The sequence below is a fragment of the Raphanus sativus genome, chromosome 4, assembly GCF_000801105.2.
Source record: "Raphanus sativus cultivar WK10039 chromosome 4, ASM80110v3, whole genome shotgun sequence".
Classification (NCBI taxonomy): domain Eukaryota; kingdom Viridiplantae; phylum Streptophyta; class Magnoliopsida; order Brassicales; family Brassicaceae; genus Raphanus; species Raphanus sativus.
The window spans coordinates 2862911-2882232 of NC_079514.1; the positions used below are offsets into that span (position 1 = coordinate 2862911).

Genomic DNA, 19322 nt, shown 5'->3' on the forward strand with positions numbered 1-19322 from the left:
CCAATTGCAAACTTGATACCACCAGCGGCTAGGAGACGGATGGATTTTCGGGCTCCATCAAGCCCCGCTCCTTAGCAATACTGAGCTGGAACTGTCAGGGGTTGGGGAACCCCCGGACAGTTCGACGACTCAAAAAGATATCAAGGAAGTTTGACCCGGATATTATTTTTATTATGGAGTCGAAAAATCCCAACGACGTGGTGCTCAAGAAGCTGGAACACTTGCAGTACGACCATCACCATCTGGTTCCCCCAACGGGTCATGGGGCAGGGGGTCTAGGATTGTTTTGGAAGGAAGGTTTAAACCTTCAAATTGTTGAGTCAAACACCCATGTAATTGACACTTTAATTGAATTTGGAGGGAAAAAGTTCTATTCATCCTTTATTCATGGCAGCACGGATAGAAACCAAAGAAACATGCTCTGGGACCAGCTCGTCTCAAAATCCCTCATGCGAGAAGAAGCTTGGTTCATTACCGGAGACCTCAATGATATTCTTTGCAGTGCGGAGAAGGAAGGTGGCCCTGATCGTCCTGAAGGATCTTTCTCCGACCTCCGTACTTTTTTCTCGGAAGGCGATCTATTTGATCTCCAACACTCTGGAGATCCACTATCTTGGAGAGGCAAAAGGGGGGATCACCTGGTTAGGTGCAGACTTGATAGAGCGGCCTCCAACACTTTGTGGGCCGAGAGTTTCCCTTCCGCTAGAAGTCAATACCTTGAGGTAGACCTGAGCTCCGACCATAAACCCCTGATCTCGTTTTTTGACAATGGAGCCAGGCGTCGTAGAGGATTGTTTCGCTATGATCGCCGGCTCTGTAAAAACGAGGAAGCAAAAAAGGTCATCTCGGACGCATGGAGAGGGTCCGAAAATGCTTCAGTTAGCGACAAGTTATCCTCAACGCGTAGCGCTATCTCGGCTTGGAACAAGACTCAACAGCGGAATAGTCAGAGAATTATCGAACAGAGGAAAAGGGAGTTGGATACAGCACTAGCGAGCCCAATAAATGATACTGTGTTGATTCAGGATATTGCATCAAAGCTGAACGAAGCTTACCTAGCTGAAGAGGAGTACTGGAGACAACGAAGCCGGTTGCTTTGGTTAAAGCTCGGGGATCGGAACACTGGTTACTTTCATGCCATTACAAAGTCCAGAAAACGGGTTAATGCTTTCTCAGTCATCGAGGGAGAAGATGGAGTAATGGTCCATAAGGAAGAGGAGATAGTGCGGGTGATTGATGCATATTTTGAAACTCTCTTCACTACGAGCCCAGGAGAAAGGCAAGAAACGGTCAGAGAAGCTCTCCGACCGATAGTGACAGATGAAGAGAACACTCGACTCACGGCAGTTCCGTCTGCAACTGAAGTTCGTGAAGCTGCCTTCTCCATCAACGCGGATAAAGCGCCAGGCCCGGACGGTTTTTCTGCGGGCTTCTTTCATACTCACTGGGAAGACATCGGACCAGATATCATTACGGAGGTGCAAGGGTTCTTTAATGGCCAGCCACTACCTGACAGCATCAATGATACACATCTCCGCCTCATCCCCAAGATCACGAACCCGCAAAAGGTCTCTGACTATAGACCAATTGCCTTGTGTAACGTGTATTACAAGATTTACTCAAAGTTGATCACACGACGTCTTCAACCCATGATGGAAAAGCTCATCTCCGAGAACCAATCTGCTTTTGTGCCGGGCAGAGCAATAGGAGACAATGTCCTCATAACACACGAGGTACTGCATTACCTAAAGACTTCAAAGGCGGAGCAGCGATGTGCTATGGCGGTCAAGACGGACATGAGCAAGGCTTATGATCGGCTCGAATGGATTTTATCGCGGCAGTTCTACTTCGGTTGGGGTTCCACCAAAAGATTGTTGATTGCATTATGCAGTGTATATCCACTGTTACATTCTCCTTCCTCATTAACGGCTTGCCTAGAGGGAAGGTAGTACCGAGTAGAGGTATCCGTCAAGGTGATCCTCTCTCTCCCTACATATTTATTATGTGTAGCGAGGTCCTCTCGGGATTATGTAATAGAGCACAAGAGAATGGCTCTCTCAAAGGGCTAAGGGTGGCACGGGCAAGCCCCCGTATAAACCACCTCCTCTTCGCGGATGATACCATGTTTTTCCTCGAGTCAAACAAGGAAAACTGTACTGCTCTCAAGGATATCCTTCAGAAATATGAGGGTGCCTCGGGTCAATCTATCAACAATGATAAATCGGCGATCACTTTTTCTAAAAAGTCTCCCGCAGCGCTCAAAGTCATGGTAAAAAATGAACTGCAGATTCAGAAGGAAGGGGGTTCGGGTAAATACTTGGGCTTACCGGAACAGTTTGGTCGACGAAAGCGGGATATCTTCGCGTCGACAGTAGACCGTATCAAACAGAAGGCTCGCGGATGGTCTAACAAGTTTCTCTCTTCTGCTGGGAAACTAGTTATGATCCAAAGCGTCCTCTCCGCGGTTCCATCTTACTCCATGTCCTACTTCGCCCTTCCGGTATCTCTTTGCAACCGCATTCAGTCTGCTGTTACCCGCTTCTGGTGGGACAGTAACGCAGATACAAAGAAGATGGCGTGGGTCTCCTGGGACTCAATGGCTAAATCGAAAGCTCTCGGAGGGCTAGGGGTGCGTGATTTCCAGACTTTTAATGTTGCTTTGCTCGCAAAGACTGGATGGAGATTATTGCAGAACCCGAACTGCCTTCTCAGCCGAGTGCTAATGGGAAAATACAGCCCTGATAACAACATCCTATTGGCATCTAAATCCTCCAACATGTCTCATGGATGGAGAAGTGTTTTATTGGGAAGAGACTTGCTGGCAAAGAACTTGGGTTGGCTTGTTGGGAATGGACAAAATATCCAGATGTGGCTCGACCCTTGGCTGAGTACTTCCTGCCAAGAGAGACCGATGGGACCACCAAATGAGCATCTTCTACAACTCAGGGTCTCAGACTTGATGCTCCCTGAAACCTGCGAATGGGATGAGCAAAAACTCGACCTGTATGTACCTGATTTTGCGGAAAAAATCAAATTCATTAAGCCAAGCCAAACGGGGGCTCCGGACAAGATCATTTGGCTTGGGACAAAATCAGGGGAATATACTACTAAGTCTGGGTATTATTCGGAAATTGATAGAGACGACATCAGAATCCATGGTCAGCAGGGTGGTTTTAATTGGAAAAGGAACATTTGGGAGTTGGACTGTGCCCCAAAGATAAAGACATTTGCTTGGAAACTGCTGAAGGGGGCGCTCCCAGTGGGAGAACGACTTGCTGCTAGACACATACCGATAGACCCAAGTTGTAAAAGATGTGGAGCTTCTGAATCTATCACTCACCTCTTCTTCCACTGTGCTTATGCACGAAAGGCTTGGCGTCTTGCTCCTTTTGTGTCTGATGTGGAAATCAGTGGACTGATAGATTTAGCTGAAGAGTGGTCTGCTCTCTGCTCTAATCATTGCTTACCACCCGCGGGAGTTATTTCAAAAGCTTTGGCCCCTTGGATCCTTTGGAGTCTATGGAAGGCCCGGAATAAGTTTGTGTTTGAAGGCTTCTCTTGCTCCCCTGAAGAAACTCTGTCAACGGCGATAGCTCTTGCTCGTGAATGGACATTGAAGAAGGAAAGCGAGGCAACTCGAAGACAACCACGAACCCAACCAATACAACAACAGATTCCTGGAGCCACTGTAATCCGATCGGATGCAGCTTGGTCTCCCCTGCGTACCGTGGCGGGATTAGGATGGGTGGTCTTCTCTACCTCTGCTATTCGCCCCCACCACAAAGGTATGGATCGTGTGGCTTCAGCACTCATGGCGGAAGGTCTAGCTATGTTGGAAGCTGTGCGCTTGGGGGTAAGGGAGAACATGAGGAGTGTAAACTTTGAGTCAGATTCTTCTGAACTAATCAAGTCCCTTAACTCTGGAAATTGCCTACCGGAACTCTATGGAGTGGTAGCAGACATTTTATCCTTTGCTGCTGTTTTCGATTCTGTTTCTTTTTCTTGGATTTCTCGTGAGAGAAACACCCAAGCAGATGGCCTTGCTAAGTTTGCATTGAATGCTTGTGAGACTTTGATGGTTGACGGTGGCTTTATGGCCCCCAACTAACGGTGGGTTTTTAAATTAATGCAGTTTGAGTTTCAAAAAAAAAAAAAGGGGTTAATGATGAATTTGAACGATCAAATAAAAATATAAAAAGTTATAAAAAAAATTAATATCCCTAAGGTTACTGAAGCCATGTTTATTGGAAGTTTTTAGGATAGAGTTCTAAACATAATATAAGAATCAGTTCTAAATATCTTATTTAAATTACAATTCTTATATTACCCTAAAAACTGATTCTTATATTACGGTAAATGATTCACAATGACCTAAGGGCAAATTTTTTACTGGGGCCCACAATAACTAAACGGAGGAGAAATTCTTAGTTTTTCATGGTATAAAAAGAGGACTCGTATCGACTCTTTAACACACGGCCTGCTTCTCCTAATACCTTCTTATTACTTCCCTGTCCTTATTTTAAGTGAAGGAAGGGAGAGATGCGATCCAAGATATCAAGAACGAGACTATCGATCTGGTATCCCCACAAACTGTTTTGTGATTTTGCTTCAATGTAAATAAATCTGCACAAGAAGTTCGGTTCATTTATATCTCATATACCTTTCCGTGGTACGTTCAATTTTTTTACCGCCAAATCTGTAACGAGTCTAACGACTACGTGAGATATTTAAAAATAGTTCCGACCAATTTATCTATTTATATATAATACACTTTTTTCTCTCCTTACGCCACATCAGATGACACGCTGGAAACTCATGCTCTCTGCGTTCGCCACGTCGGATTAATGAAGTGGAGTTTGTCTTCTTCGTGGGCTCGCGTGTTGGGCTTCATCTGTATACTGCTGTGTGTTTTGTCTGAAACGCAGCGTTTCTTATTTTGTCGTTTCATCAATCTCCTTTCTCCGCCGACCACCTTAGACGATTATAGGGTTTCCATTGATTCATTCGTCTTCTTCCTCCTGATCCAGCAATCGATCAGTTACGGATTCATTACTATTGACCTCAGTCCTTCACCGTCTTCTCATGCTTCACTCCTTCGTCCTCTTCGCTCCGACGATCTACATTCCGTAACGATGGACGTTTCATCACCATTAACATCGTTCTTTAATCCATGGACTCATACCAACCACAATCGATCAATGAATGCTTCTTATTTGGATCTTCACCTATAAAAAGGGCAGACTTCACCTTTCAGAAATCATCCTCTCGATTAATAATATCATAAGAAACTCATCTTCTTCGATTTAATGTCTCAGTCATCCATCATGCTCTCTGATTTGAAGGATGGCCGTGTTCTTCCACTATGTAGGTGCGATTGCTGAGGTTCTCGGGATCGTGAAACTGAGAAGAGGTGGCGATCTGATGGGCCAAGACATACTCCTCCTCGACGCTAAGGTTGTTCTGTTCTCTAAGCTCTTTATCATCGTCTGTTTTGGAGAGATCACGACGTTGATACTCTGAGTTATCAAGCTTATGTTTTCAACAATTAAGTAACTGTTACTAATGTTGTCATTGAATCAAAGCAGTCCAGTATCCATCTTCCCCTGCCTTTGTTAATTACCCATTCCATTTAGTGTATATATGAACTTGAATCGAGACCTCCTCATAACTCAGTGTTTATTTATGTGAGATTATTTAGATATCGATTTTGTTGGTTGATTCTGTTTCAGTTTGTTGTTTTATTGATTAACAAAATTTTAGTTTGAAATCTTTTTTTACGTGGTAGATAGATTCTGATTGTTTGTTGATATTATTTCAGTTTATTCGTGTATTGATTATCAACATCAAGGAGCTTTCTCCTGCTGCTTTGGATATGACCATGGTTTTAGACAGTAGACAAAACTCTAATGAAGGTGAGTCCCAGGGAACACTATCAGGAAGTGATCCAAAACTTTCACAAACAAGAAGGGAAGACTTGCCATTTGCACCTAAAGCACAGAGCTTGCAGATACTGGGTCATGCCCTAGGATATTACTGTTACATGAAAACACAATAGCAGAGCCCTTGCATCAGATGATAGCATCTTCAGAGGAGACTTTGATTAGAAAGTGGCATCGAACCAGAAGTGAAAGCTATAGTACAACGATAAGGCAAAGCTTAGTGTTTCTTCTCCTGCATTCTTCATCTGTGTGCATCATAAACTATGTTTACACGAGCAATAATGTCAACAACAGTGGTGAACAATGTGCCATCGGTACACTACCAACTAAACTGAATAAAGTAAACGATACATTACATATCTTTTTTTACAGTCTTTTTTTTTTACACACAATTCTTTCAACACAGTTTGATATGATTTTGAATATGGTTTCTACTACAAAAGAGAATTTATGTTGGGAGCTTGCGTGAAGGAAGTGTTGTTGTTTACCACGATGCATCATTCGTTAAGGTTAGTCACATTAACAGTCACGTACAAATCTTATTTTTGGTTGATTTATAAGAATCTTCACTTTCCTTATAAGATGATTTTGTTTTGTATAAGCAGCTGTGGTTTTAAAACACCACGACAAAAAGCAGAAGAAAGTTTTTGGTTAAACAACTGGCAAAAAATGTTTGTATGTAATTATTTTCTTTTGAATTCATTTTTCTCCTTTTTCCTGTTTTCATTACGTTTTACTTTTTAATTGTACCATGATTGAAAGAAATATGAAAACAAATTAATAAAGTATTTAAATTTATTTATTTACAGAGATAAATTTAATATTAATTATCTATAAACAATAACTTAAATTTAAATTTAAAATATAAATATAAATGATACAATTATTAGGCTCACTTTTAAATTAATTTAATTAGACATTTAAATTCATTTATCATAAATTATATAAAAAAACTAAAACACATTCTCTTAACTGATTATAATAATAATATCATTTTTAAAAAATATAAATAGTAACATTGTAATTTATATACATTAACATCATATATGATAATTGATGTTAATATTTGGTATTTTCACATCAGTTTTTAATAGAATGATGTGAATTGTAAAATTAAATAATGTAAAAATATCATACATTGTTTATAATAAATGCAAAATTTTAAAATAAAATGTGTTAAATAACAATTATTTTGTAATGGGTAAAATAATATTCTCACTATGAAGAATAAATAATTAAAAGAATCGCTTATTATAACAAGGCCAATTTTCTCAAATAGGTTTATTTTAATTTTTTTTCATAAAAAGAGACCCCAAAAAGAAAATGAAAAAATAAATTTATTAAAAATGCACAAAAAATTATACCCTATATTAATAAATACCAATAACTAAATAAATATTTTATTTTTTGAATTATATGTTTCAAATTCGAACTTTTTATATAAAAAAAAATCCGATCTTTTTAATTGTTTTTAGTTTTTTTTTTTGAAATTCGAATTTTTGAAAATATATATTTTTTTTTATAATTTCAAACCTCAGACCTCACTGATAAATTTTAATTCTAGACTTTACTCCTTGACTCCGATAACTCTAGATCTAGATTAGTTAACTCTTGAAATATAAATATATTTACTTATTTATTTATCTGTTTAATAAAATATTTTGGTCACTTCTGTTCTTACAGGCTAAATTTGTGACAAAATAAATTAGAGCTGTCATAAAGTATTTATTTTTATAACAATTACAAAAAATACATTAATTATATGTCTTCTCTTCTGTAGTGAGTAATCGTAACAGGTAGACAATTGTGATTTCTTTCTATTAATCGCATGAATATAACACTACAGATATAAAATAATTAAAATTTGATGTGTAAGTAAAAAAGTTTCAAAATAAAATTATTACAAAATGCATCTATAATAATTCAAATCTTAATTTACGAAATAAACATCCCGCCCGTAGGGCGGGCCGACCCTAGTTGTTCTTAAGACAAAAGGTTTCTCTTTCTAAACATCCTCTTGTGTATGTGAGTCAAAATTACTTCAAATTCTTTATCTCATCCAAAATTTCTCTGATTATTTTGTTGCAGGAGAAATGTCCAATAGAGGAAGTTTTCCAGCAGCTAAAATATACGAGGGAAGGTTTGACGACTCAGGAAGGAGAAGCCAGGGTTCAGATCTTTCTAAAAATCCTGTTGTGTATGTGGGCCTCCAAATGTCAGGGCCGGGTCTGCATGCAGCCATTCATTTTGTAGAGTCCAACCTGCAAACATCAGCATGTTTCACTATTCTTATTTTACTTTTGAGAATCAAACCACTATTCTTAATTTTAGTGTCAAGAGAAAATCTAAACATTTTATATAACTAGTTTTGACACTATAACGTATCATCTGCAACTAGCGATGTTAACTTAGGGTAAAATAATCCAATCCAGTCTACTCCACAAATAATTCAACCCAATTTATATCCAACCCGTGAAAATCCAAAAATATCAAGGTTAAAATAGAAAATAATTTAGTAGGGTATATGTTTATTCATGGGTATCCAAATTACTAGTTTATTTGTTCTAAAAAATCATGTAAAACATTAATATCATTAATGTGAGCTATTATGCAGTTCCATAGGAAAACTTATTTTAGTGGAAAAAACTTATTTACAGTAAAAAATCATTTTTGCCGTTTTTATGGAAAAGTTCGTTTTTGCGGGATGAATTATTTTTCGGTTTCGGTGAAAAAACTCATTTTTACGGTTTTGGTGGGAAAAATCGTTTTACTGTTTTGGCGGAAAAAATCATTTTCGATTTTGGCTGGATTTTTTTTTCCGATTTTGGTGGAAAAACTCGGTTTTTCAATTTTGGTGGGAAAACCATTTTTTGAGTTTAGGCGGAAAACTTGATTTTTCGATTTTGACAGAGAAACTCAATTTTCTGATTTGGCAGAAAAATCGTTTTTCGATTTTGGCGAGAAAATTCGTTTTCGGTTTTGGCGGAAAAAATCATTTTTCGGTTTTTGCCAGGAAAACTCAGGTTTTGCAGTTTTAGGGGAAAACACAATTTTCTGATTTGTCGGGAAAAATCGTTTTTCCAAATTTTGTGGGAAAACTTAGTTTTTTTTTATTTTGGCAAGAAAACTCGTTTTTCAATTTTGGCAAAAATTCTTTTATTATTTGATTAAAATGTTAATATAATAATATAATTGAAAACTCATGAATAACCATTATCCTTTTATATTCATAAATATAGGTTTTAAAATTTCTACTTGTGGTTGATCCAATTAATTTTATATGGGTAAAAATCGAATCCACTATTAATGGGTTTGGGTAAACCCATGTGCAATCACCCATGTTAGCAACAATGAGAGCAAAATGTCCAACATGTGAAAACATAAAATTAAATAAGAGTACTATAGTTGAAAAAGAGTATTGTACTCTCCTATTTATTTTTGTCATCCGATAGATTATATTATAACGGTAAAATATAGTTGAATACACATAAACCGACAAGAAACACTTTTCTTCCGTAGCCGGAAGCCGGCAACGATCAAAATCTTTCCAGAACCATATAAGAAAAACAACTAGATAACTAAAAAAAGAAAATGACAAGGAAATCTCAATCAAAAACCAAAAACCGGGACAAAGGTGAGAGAGCCATCGAGATAATTGGAATCCAAGGTGCAGAGCACATCGGTCTCCAAAAAAGGATAGAAACAGGTCAAAGGAACTTCATAGAAGCGGGTAGAGCACCTGAAGTAGACTCCTATCTAAAGAGCCAGAACACAAAGATAGAGGATCCTCAAAGTTCGCACAGCAACAAGCCGGTACTTACATCAGTCCATCCATATCGTAAAACAAGTGAGCCCAGATAGATTTTCAAGAGAGACCGAATGAAAACTCTAAACACACACCAAAATCGAAACCGCTCCACAGAACCTTACACACGAACAAGGCTTACGAGAGCTCCTATAAGTCATCCAAGAAACACGAAGAAGTGCTGCGACCGGAAGAAAATGCCAAAAAAATCTGAGATGTCTAGCTTGAGAGATTGTCAGACCAAACCCAAACAATGAAAAACCCACATCTGAACCATCAAAGTTCTGTTTGGTTTGGGCTGCCGGTATTTTGACCTTATCTAGTATAGTACTCTTAATACTCCAACTTTAAAACTAAATAAATATATATTGTAGTCTGAACTATTAAAAATTCTCCAAAAAAAAATTTCTGAAAAATTTCTATTAAACTACATGAGAAAAAAAACAAGTCCAAGGACTTTGGTGTTTTTAAAGCATTAAAAAGTGCAAAGGAAACGTAATTTGATGCAGTGACTTTTTTTTTAACTTTTTTTTTCTGATGCAGTGACTTTCAATCGAAGGAATGTCCTAATGAGTAAATGCTCATGTCACTTGACCAATGCGGTTTCAGAAAATAAATGTTGATCAAATAGATTTGTTGCATTGAAAAGTGTAACTCTCTTTTTTTTATCCTGAGCAAAGATATCTATTACTATAAAACATGGTTCTTTCTCTCCTGCTGACACGTAGGATGCCAGCGCATAAATTCGATACTTGACGAGTCGACACGTGTCCAGCAAAGTAAAACACACCGTTTCATTTACTCTTCTTATGATGGGCTTCTTTCGCGTATTGTAAGATTGGAAGATTCGTCCAGCCCACTGAATGTATGTCGTCTCTAAACCTAAAACGGCTGAAGATAAGAAGCAAAGTTCGTCTCACTTCGTAAGGCAGCTATGCGGTGATCTTTGAGCTTCTTCCCACGTTCTGAAACAGTCGGATTTATGACTTTGCCTTTAATCCCGTCGGTTCACTCTCCCATGATGTGTCTTCAAAGAGTTGGTTAGATGTAAGAGGCGGTGTGAGTTTGATATAAATATATGTGAGATTCCTCTCCTTAATTGTGTGGAAGAAAGCATTGGTTCGTTTTCCTACAGAGCCACCGTAGAAGCGGGTGTATGATCCACCACAAGGTCAATGCGTAAAGCTCAGGTCTGAAGAGGAAGCTGTTAGAGAGAAAGGCGACAAGTCTTGGTTAAGACCAGGGGACTACCATCAGATCCACTCTCCGGCTGACTGGAATTCATTGGTTCGCCGACACTTTGCAGGTTTGGTTACTCTCTAAGCTCTCATTTAAGTAGACAACCTATGTGTGAATGCATCTTTGTAACTATTGGTATCTCTCTAATTTCTATAAACAAGCAAGTTTACAGGCCGGTTGTTTCCTGTGAATGAGCGTGCTATGAGAACTATAAAAAAATCTCTTTATTAAAAATGAAAGTGTAATCATTTTTTTTGTTTCATTGTAAACGTACCAAATATGTGTAACCTTTTCTTTTCATCTCCAGACACTGATCATCAGCTGTTAATCTGATTGAGAACAGGTCGTGCTTGAAGGGATATGGAAACAAGGTTTTATGGCACTTGCTGCTGTCGGTGCTACCAGCATTGGATCCATTGAAGTAAAAGTCTGATGAATAAATTGAAACCTTAAGTCTCTAAGCCAACGACATTGCTGACGTTTGTTATAACAGCTTTTCATCGAACCTGAACTAAGAACAAACAAGCCAAAGAAGAAGCTGTTTCATGCAGCCTCTTCAATTGTGTGGAAGAAAGCATTGGTTCGTTTATGCATATACAAACGTTAATGGTTACACCTCCTCTATATTTTGTTGATCATAGATGTTTTTGTTTTCTGTTTTGTAATTAAAGATCATAGATATTTTTTGTTTTCTAGAAGATTAGAGAGATTTTCTACTCAATTAAATCTTTAACCAACTTTATTTTTCTCCCTCTTTAATTATATTAGTGAATGATTATTGTTATTTAAGCTTTTCAGATTCATTAATTTGCTTTGTATGCGATCTTCTCAAATCGGCAAAGACAAGTTTTTGAATGGTATGTGTAAATAAATTCAGTAGCAATGAAAGATATAGTCCAGTAATTTAGGCAATGTGTCTAAGAACACTAAATTATTAGCTGTAGCTATCACACCTCAAATCCCCTCAGGCAAGTTTGCTTTGTGTACAAAAGATCGGCCGACCAATGAGTTGTCTGCCTGAATTGAGTTCAATTATTTTAAAACTAAAAAAAAATTACCCATTCTTAAAAATACTAACTTTACAAGTAAACTGAGTTTGTGATAAAATAGATTTGGAATGGTTCAAGAAAAACATCAATATCTGAAAATTAAATTATTACATATAGAAAAAATTGGATGAGAGTCGGAAGATAATAAGAATGGTGGGAGAGGAAAAAAGAAAGGAATTGTTATGTTTTTAAGCTTTTTTTTTTATCAATTTTTTTTGATCAAAAGCTTTTTTTTTTAAGTTATGTTTTAAGCTATTTTATCTATTGATTTGTTTCCTGCCCGTAGGGCGGGTTTACCCTAGTATTAGATAAAAGGACAAGGGAAATTTGACTACAAAAAAAAAAAAAAAAATACAGGGGAACATGTAACTAGCCTTTTGCTTATTTTGATCGAGCCATCGGACGGCATGTGAGGCCGTACATGGTCCAGGTTTATCTGGGTGCGTCTAAATATGTTTACTTTCACAAAATAAAAGTAAACAGAGATATCTTATTCTGTTGGACTGTTTAGGCTTATTCGAAAATCATCATTTTAATAACTTGCTAAATATCAGTATCATTACAAACATTCATGTACATGTATCGATTCATTTCCAAAAATTATTACTTCTTCTGTTTTAAAATATATCACTATCTGACCGAGTAATTGTGATCGGGTGGTAAAGAGACGGGCCTGAGACACTAATATGTTTTAGGTTCGACCCACTTGTTGCACAAAACTAAATTACAATTATCTTGGTAACCTAATATGAATATGGATTCATGCTTTAGAATCCATTTGAATATCCAGAAAGAAAGTTTATCTGTGTACTGCACTTCCCCTTATAGATTAGTCTGGACCTTTCAATTAGTCTGGGATATCCCCAGGTTAATAAAAAAAAAATGTATGACTATTTGTGACCATTTGTCTTCTGCTAATTTTTTTGGTTGAATTTGTTCTAGACTTCTTAATAAAATTTTGTGTTTTCTTGATTCTTATGCCAAAATCTTAGAAAACAAATAAAATAAAACAGAGGGAGTATATTGTTTGTCTCGTTGTTGATATTCAAAATTCGGGCATTATTCAGCGTGATACTAAATGGATCAATCCTCCGTTTTATAAGTTTAGTAAACTCTTACTATTAAGTCAATCAGCTTTTATAGAAATATTATTTCAAAAGACGAAAGACAAGAAGTTACAATATGGCAGCTCCATGAAGAAACTGATTTATATCTTCTCTATACCAATTTGGCCATTACTCTTAAAATAAATACCTCAATAGAAGAGTATTATTGTAAATCGTGACGCATATAGTATTACATATAATGGTATAAAACAGTTTTACCATCACCATATATTCCCGGATACTCACGAATGGTATGTATGGTTAACTAAAAAATGTCAAAGGCATGAGAGAGATTGCCATTATGCCATGAAAATGTCAACATGTGACTTCGTTCTCATTTCTGACCTTGCCATGCATGATACATGATACATCTTGGGAGGGAATAATTTGCCATTACGACGGGCCACAAAAAACTATAAATACACATATATTTTTTTCCTATAAAAGTAAATTATTACACAAATCTAATTTATATTTCTACAACTAATACAAGTTGATTCCAAATCAATGCAGAATCCGACATGTTGAGTAGCGTATTCGACGGTTTTGTACCCGCTAATTAATTACCACCACACACAACAATTGTAAGATGTTACTAGTATTAAAAAAAACCAGTTTCATCCTAAGTAAACCCAATTTCTTCCTAATTAAAGCATATTATTTTAACTTGAAATATTTAATTTGTAAATAAATATTTATTTAAGTTGAAAGTTTCAGAATTAATTACTTATATAATAAAATACATAGAACCAAATAGGTGGGTGGCAAAACAAAAAGAATTTAATAAGGGGAGACGGTAAGCAGCAAGACGTATGTTGCCTTTTGGTCATTTAAAAATCCCACAGCAGTGTAACACCTCCCCCAATTATTTCTTTCCTGATATAAATGATTCATTGGGAGGAATAACTCGTTGACTTACAAATGTTAAAAAGAGATTTTGCAAATATTTTTTTTTATACCAAGAAATGATCTGAGAGCCTGACGCTGCGGAAGAGCCAAAAAGAAGCCAGAACAAAAAATATTAAATATCATTTTAAGGAGAAAGGGTTATAAATGGAGACTACTCGTCGGGACCCACAATAACAGGAGGCATTCGTCGTTTTTAGTAGTATAAAAACAGGACTCGTATCGACTCTGCAACAGACAGCCTGCTTCACCTAATACTTCCTCTCTCGCCGGAAGCCGTATGATCGAGTGAAACGGTGTACACAACCGAGGTTGTTTTTGTAAGTCAAGGAAGGGAGAGATGTCGAGTCTTGAAGATATCAAGAACGAGACTGTTGATCTGGTAACCATTTTCTTTCTGTCTATCTCTCTGTTTATGATTATCGTCTCCACAAACTGTTCTATGGTTTTTCTTCAATGGGAACAAATCTGCACAAGAAGTTAGCTTCTTTTTTTTTTTTATGCACCTTTCAATTCCTTCCCGCCAAATCTCTAACGAATCTAACGACTATATGATATCTTTTAGATCATTTACATGAACTGAAATAGTTCCGATTCTTTGTCTTTTTTTTTTCTAAGAATGAGATTTCTCTTTCTGAAGATATAGAATCATTCTTATTGTGTGTATGGATGTCAGAATTACTTCAAACTGTTTGTCTCATCGTATTTTGTTCTGTTCTTTTTTTGTTCAGGAGAAATGTCCAATAGAGGAAGTTTTCCAGCAGCTAAAATGTACAAAGGAAGGTTTGACGACTAAGGAAGGGGAAGATAGGGTTCAGATCTTTGGCTACAACAAGCTCGAAGAGAAGAAGGTCTTCATCACTTTTCTTTTCAGATAATAAGAAACAAAAGGTTGTTGTATTTTTACTAAAATATGTGTGTTTTGCACAATGATTGTTTTACAGGAAAGCAAGATTCTCAAGTTTTTAGGGTTCATGTGGAATCCTCTTTCATGGGTCATGGAAGCTGCTGCAATTATGGCTATTGCTTTAGCCAACGGTGATGGTAGGCCTCCGGATTGGCAGGACTTTGTTGGTATCATCTGTCTTCTTGTCATCAACTCTACCATCAGTTTCATCGAAGAGAACAACGCCGGTAACGCCGCTGCTGCTCTCATGGCTGGTCTTGCTCCTAAAACCAAGGTTTGTTTGTCATAAGAGAATTTTCTTTTGAAGTTGGTACTGTTAAATCCGGATTTACGATGGACTTCCAATTTAAAATCAATTTACAAATACATGAATTGGCTCTATTCATTTATATATTACTTAATTTTTTTTTCCAATTATCAATGTGAAACTTCATTCATTTATTAAAGCTTCTTCAAGAACTAATGTTATTGTTATGTTTTTTTTGTTTTTGTTTTCAGGTTCTTAGGGATGGGAAATGGAGTGAACAAGAAGCTGCTGTTCTTGTCCCAGGAGATATTGTTAGCATTAAACTTGGGGACATTATCCCTGCCGATGCTCGTCTTCTCGAAGGTGATCCTTTAAAGGTTGACCAGTCTGCTCTTACAGGAGAGTCCCTCCCTGTGACCAAGCACCCTGGCCAAGGAGTTTTCTCTGGCTCAACCTGTAAACAAGGAGAGATAGAGGCCGTTGTTATCGCCACAGGTGTTCACACCTTCTTCGGCAAAGCTGCTCACCTTGTGGACAGCACAAACCAAGTTGGACATTTCCAAAAGGTTCTTACAGCTATTGGGAACTTCTGCATCTGTTCCATTGCCATTGGTATGGTGATTGAGATTCTCGTCATGTACCCGATCCAACGCCGAAAGTACAGAGATGGAATTGATAATCTCTTGGTCCTATTGATCGGTGGTATCCCTATTGCTATGCCTACGGTGTTGTCTGTCACCATGGCTATTGGCTCTCACAAGCTTGCACAGCAAGGTGCCATCACCAAGCGTATGACTGCCATTGAAGAAATGGCTGGAATGGATGTCTTGTGCAGTGACAAAACCGGGACGCTAACTCTCAACAAACTGAGTGTGGATAAAAACTTGGTTGAGGTTTTCTGCAAGGGTGTGGAGAAAGACCAAGTTCTTTTGTTTGCGGCTATGGCTTCAAGAATTGAGAACCAGGATGCCATAGATGCAGCCATGGTTGGGATGCTTGCTGATCCAAAGGAGGCCAGAGCTGGAATTAGGGAGGTTCACTTCCTTCCATTCAACCCTACTGATAAGAGAACTGCTCTGACTTACATAGACTCTAGTGGTAACTGGCACAGAGTCAGCAAAGGTGCTCCCGAGCAGATCCTCGAACTTTGCAAAGCCAGCAATGACCTTAGCAAGAGGGTGCTCGATATTATAGAAAAGTATGCGGAGCGTGGTCTCAGGTCGTTGGCCGTTTCTCGCCAGGTACTTACTTAACTTGTTTTGCTTTGATGCCCTTTTAGTTTCACTTCTGCTTAGAAACAAATATTCATTAGTTTGTGTTCATGTCTCCTTCTTTAGACGGTGCCAGAGAAAACAAAGGAAAGTCCAGGTGGACCGTGGGAGTTTGTTGGCTTGTTGCCACTTTTTGATCCCCCAAGACATGACAGTGCCGAAACCATTCGAAGGGCTTTGCATCTTGGTGTTAATGTCAAGATGATCACTGGTAATAACAAAGTCTTATATTAGAAGTTGGAAAATTAAGCCTAAATTTTCCAAAATCATATGGATGATCCATCTAGATGAATTGCACTTTTAATATCTAAACAAACAAAACTCTCATTTTCATCCCGATGACTCATTCCGATGGAGAAACAAACATGTGCTATATAGAAAAAGTTGTGTCAATTTATTTACTATTAATTGGTTTTGAGTTGGAAACCGGACACCTGGTAGCTAAACACATTTACATTTCCCACTAACATTCTCTTGTACAAATTATGTGGCCAGGTGACCAACTTGCTATTGGCAAGGAAACTGGTCGCAGACTTGGAATGGGAACAAACATGTACCCGTCTTCGGCTCTTCTCGGTAATCACAAGGACCCAGCACTTGCAAACATTCCTGTTGAGGACTTGATCGAACAGGCTGATGGTTTTGCTGGAGTCTTCCCAGGTTATTATTTATTTTATTTTTTATTTTTTGGATTTTCTTAATAAAAAGTTGGCTGTTACCTTTGATCTAAGCTTCTTTTGTTTTGGACACTATAGAGCACAAATACGAGATCGTGAAGAAGTTGCAAGAGAGGAAGCATATTGTTGGAATGACTGGTGATGGTGTCAACGATGCTCCTGCTTTGAAGAAAGCTGATATTGGTATTGCTGTCGATGATGCTACGGACGCTGCTCGGGGAGCTTCAGATATCGTTCTCACTGAGCCTGGACTCAGCGTTATCATCAGTGCTGTCCTCACCAGCAGAGCTATTTTCCAGAGAATGAAGAACTATACAATATACGCAGTTTCAATCACAATCCGTATCGTGCTTGGTTTCATGCTTATTGCTTTGATATGGAAGTTTGACTTCTCAGCATTTATGGTTTTGATCATTGCCATTCTTAACGATGGTGAGCCAGACTGTCCTTTTGAATAAACCTTAGATACAAGTTATTTATATTATATATGTCTCTATAGGTACCATCATGACAATTTCAAAGGACAGAGTCACGCCATCTCCCACACCCGATAGCTGGAAACTTAGAGAAATTTTTGCTACTGGAGTTGTGCTTGGAAGCTACTTAGCCATCATGACTGTTGTTTTCTTCTGGTTGGCACACGAGACCGACTTTTTCTCGGTAATAATAATAATAATAATAATAATAATAATAATAATAATAAATGTCTTCTTTTGCTAAGTGTATATATAGAGGTTTTAACTTTCACTTTCGATTTTACAGGACAAGTTTGGTGTGAGGTCCATCAGGGGTAATGATCACGAGCTAATGAGTGCGTTGTATCTACAAGTTAGTATCATTAGTCAAGCTCTAATCTTCGTCACAAGATCAAGGAGTTGGTCCTTTGTCGAACGTCCCGGAGCATTGCTGATGATTGCTTTCCTCATTGCACAACTGGTAAGAAGATCATAGATCACAACTCCACATTTTGAGGTAGGGAAAGGTCATCAATGAACATGTTGCTTGTTTCCAAATGCAGGTTGCCACTGTGATTGCGGTCTATGCCAACTGGGAGTTCGCAGAGGTTAAAGGTATTGGATGGGGATGGGCTGGAGTGATCTGGCTATACAGTATCATTACATACTTCCCACTGGACATTCTCAAGTTTGCCATTCGCTACACCTTGTCTGGAAAGGCTTGGCTCAACATGACCGACAACAGGATTGCTTTAACGACCAAGAAAGATTTCGGAAAAGAAGAGAGGGAGGCTCAATGGGCAGTTGCTCAGAGGACACTTCACGGTTTGCAGCCAAAAGAAACCGTTAACGTCATTCCTGAGCATGGAACTTACAGAGAACTGTCTGAGATTGCAGAGCAAGCCAAGAGAAGAGCTGAGATCGCTAGGTATGATAATCCTTTTGTCTCAACCTTTTTAAGTATTACCGATTCTTTGACTGGAACTAGACACTAACTGCATGTTTTTTTTACGTTAACAACAGGCTTAGAGAGCTGCACACACTCAAGGGACATGTGGAATCAGTAGCGAAGCTAAAGGGTTTGGACATTGAAACTCCAGGACACTACACTGTCTAGTCACGAAAAGAAGAGCGCAAACCAGAATATGTTGATATGATTGATCTTTTTTCCCTTATTTTTGTTTTGTTTTCTTTTTCTTCATGACCTCTCTCAAGGTTATTGTCGAGAGATTTTGCTAGGTTTAGCATGAGCTAAGCCTACCAAAATCAAGTTTGCAAACCGACATATTTGAAGAATAATTTCTGGAACTCGCCAGAAAAAAGTAAAAAATCTGAAACTTTTATTATTGAAAATGTATTTGTTTTTTTTCTGTGCCCTTACAAATGAAATTGTTTATTTTTGCGTTCTTGCACATCATCTGAAGTTCTGAACTTATAAATTCACTATGTAAACATATATAATAATAATAATAATAATAAATAGTTTACAAAAAAAAAACATATATAATAAAGGAAAACACCCAAAAACATAAATATGCAAATCTATAGAAAAAAAAAAAGATAATAGATATATGATCTCTCCTAAGACTTTCCGATGATGAATCACACCTGCCTTGAAAAAGTTCGACCTGAGTTGCACTTTGTTTGTTTGTACCAATTGGGAACCTTTTCTTACTTAAAGAACACAATCACATCATCATCCTCTTTGAAAACTTCAGTTC

At 37.7% G+C, this 19322-nt stretch overlaps 1 protein-coding gene and 2 long non-coding RNA genes across 3 annotated transcripts; all 3 read left to right on the forward strand.

Annotated features, from left to right (window-relative positions):
- The first annotated feature begins 4777 nt into the window (after positions 1-4777).
- Positions 4778-6711, forward strand: LOC130510622 (uncharacterized). Its single transcript, XR_008944314.1, has 4 exons — positions 4778-5454; positions 5819-6279; positions 6383-6448; positions 6545-6711. It is a non-coding gene; the product is annotated as an uncharacterized LOC130510622 (long non-coding RNA).
- Positions 6712-10612: 3901 nt separating this feature from the next.
- Positions 10613-11725, forward strand: LOC130510754 (uncharacterized). The gene is made up of 2 exons (XR_008944504.1): positions 10613-11050; positions 11327-11725. It is a non-coding gene; the product is annotated as an uncharacterized LOC130510754 (long non-coding RNA).
- Positions 11726-14270: 2545 nt separating this feature from the next.
- LOC108830764 (ATPase 2, plasma membrane-type-like) lies at positions 14271-19007 on the forward strand. The gene is made up of 11 exons (XM_018604349.2): positions 14271-14426; positions 14776-14895; positions 14989-15225; positions 15450-16439; positions 16536-16680; positions 16965-17129; positions 17225-17578; positions 17646-17806; positions 17909-18082; positions 18165-18529; positions 18625-19007. Exons 1-11 carry the CDS (start codon positions 14385-14387, stop codon positions 18716-18718), a joined length of 2847 nt encoding a protein of 948 aa, XP_018459851.2. The 5' UTR covers positions 14271-14384; the 3' UTR covers positions 18719-19007.
- The last annotated feature ends 315 nt before the right edge of the window (positions 19008-19322 follow it).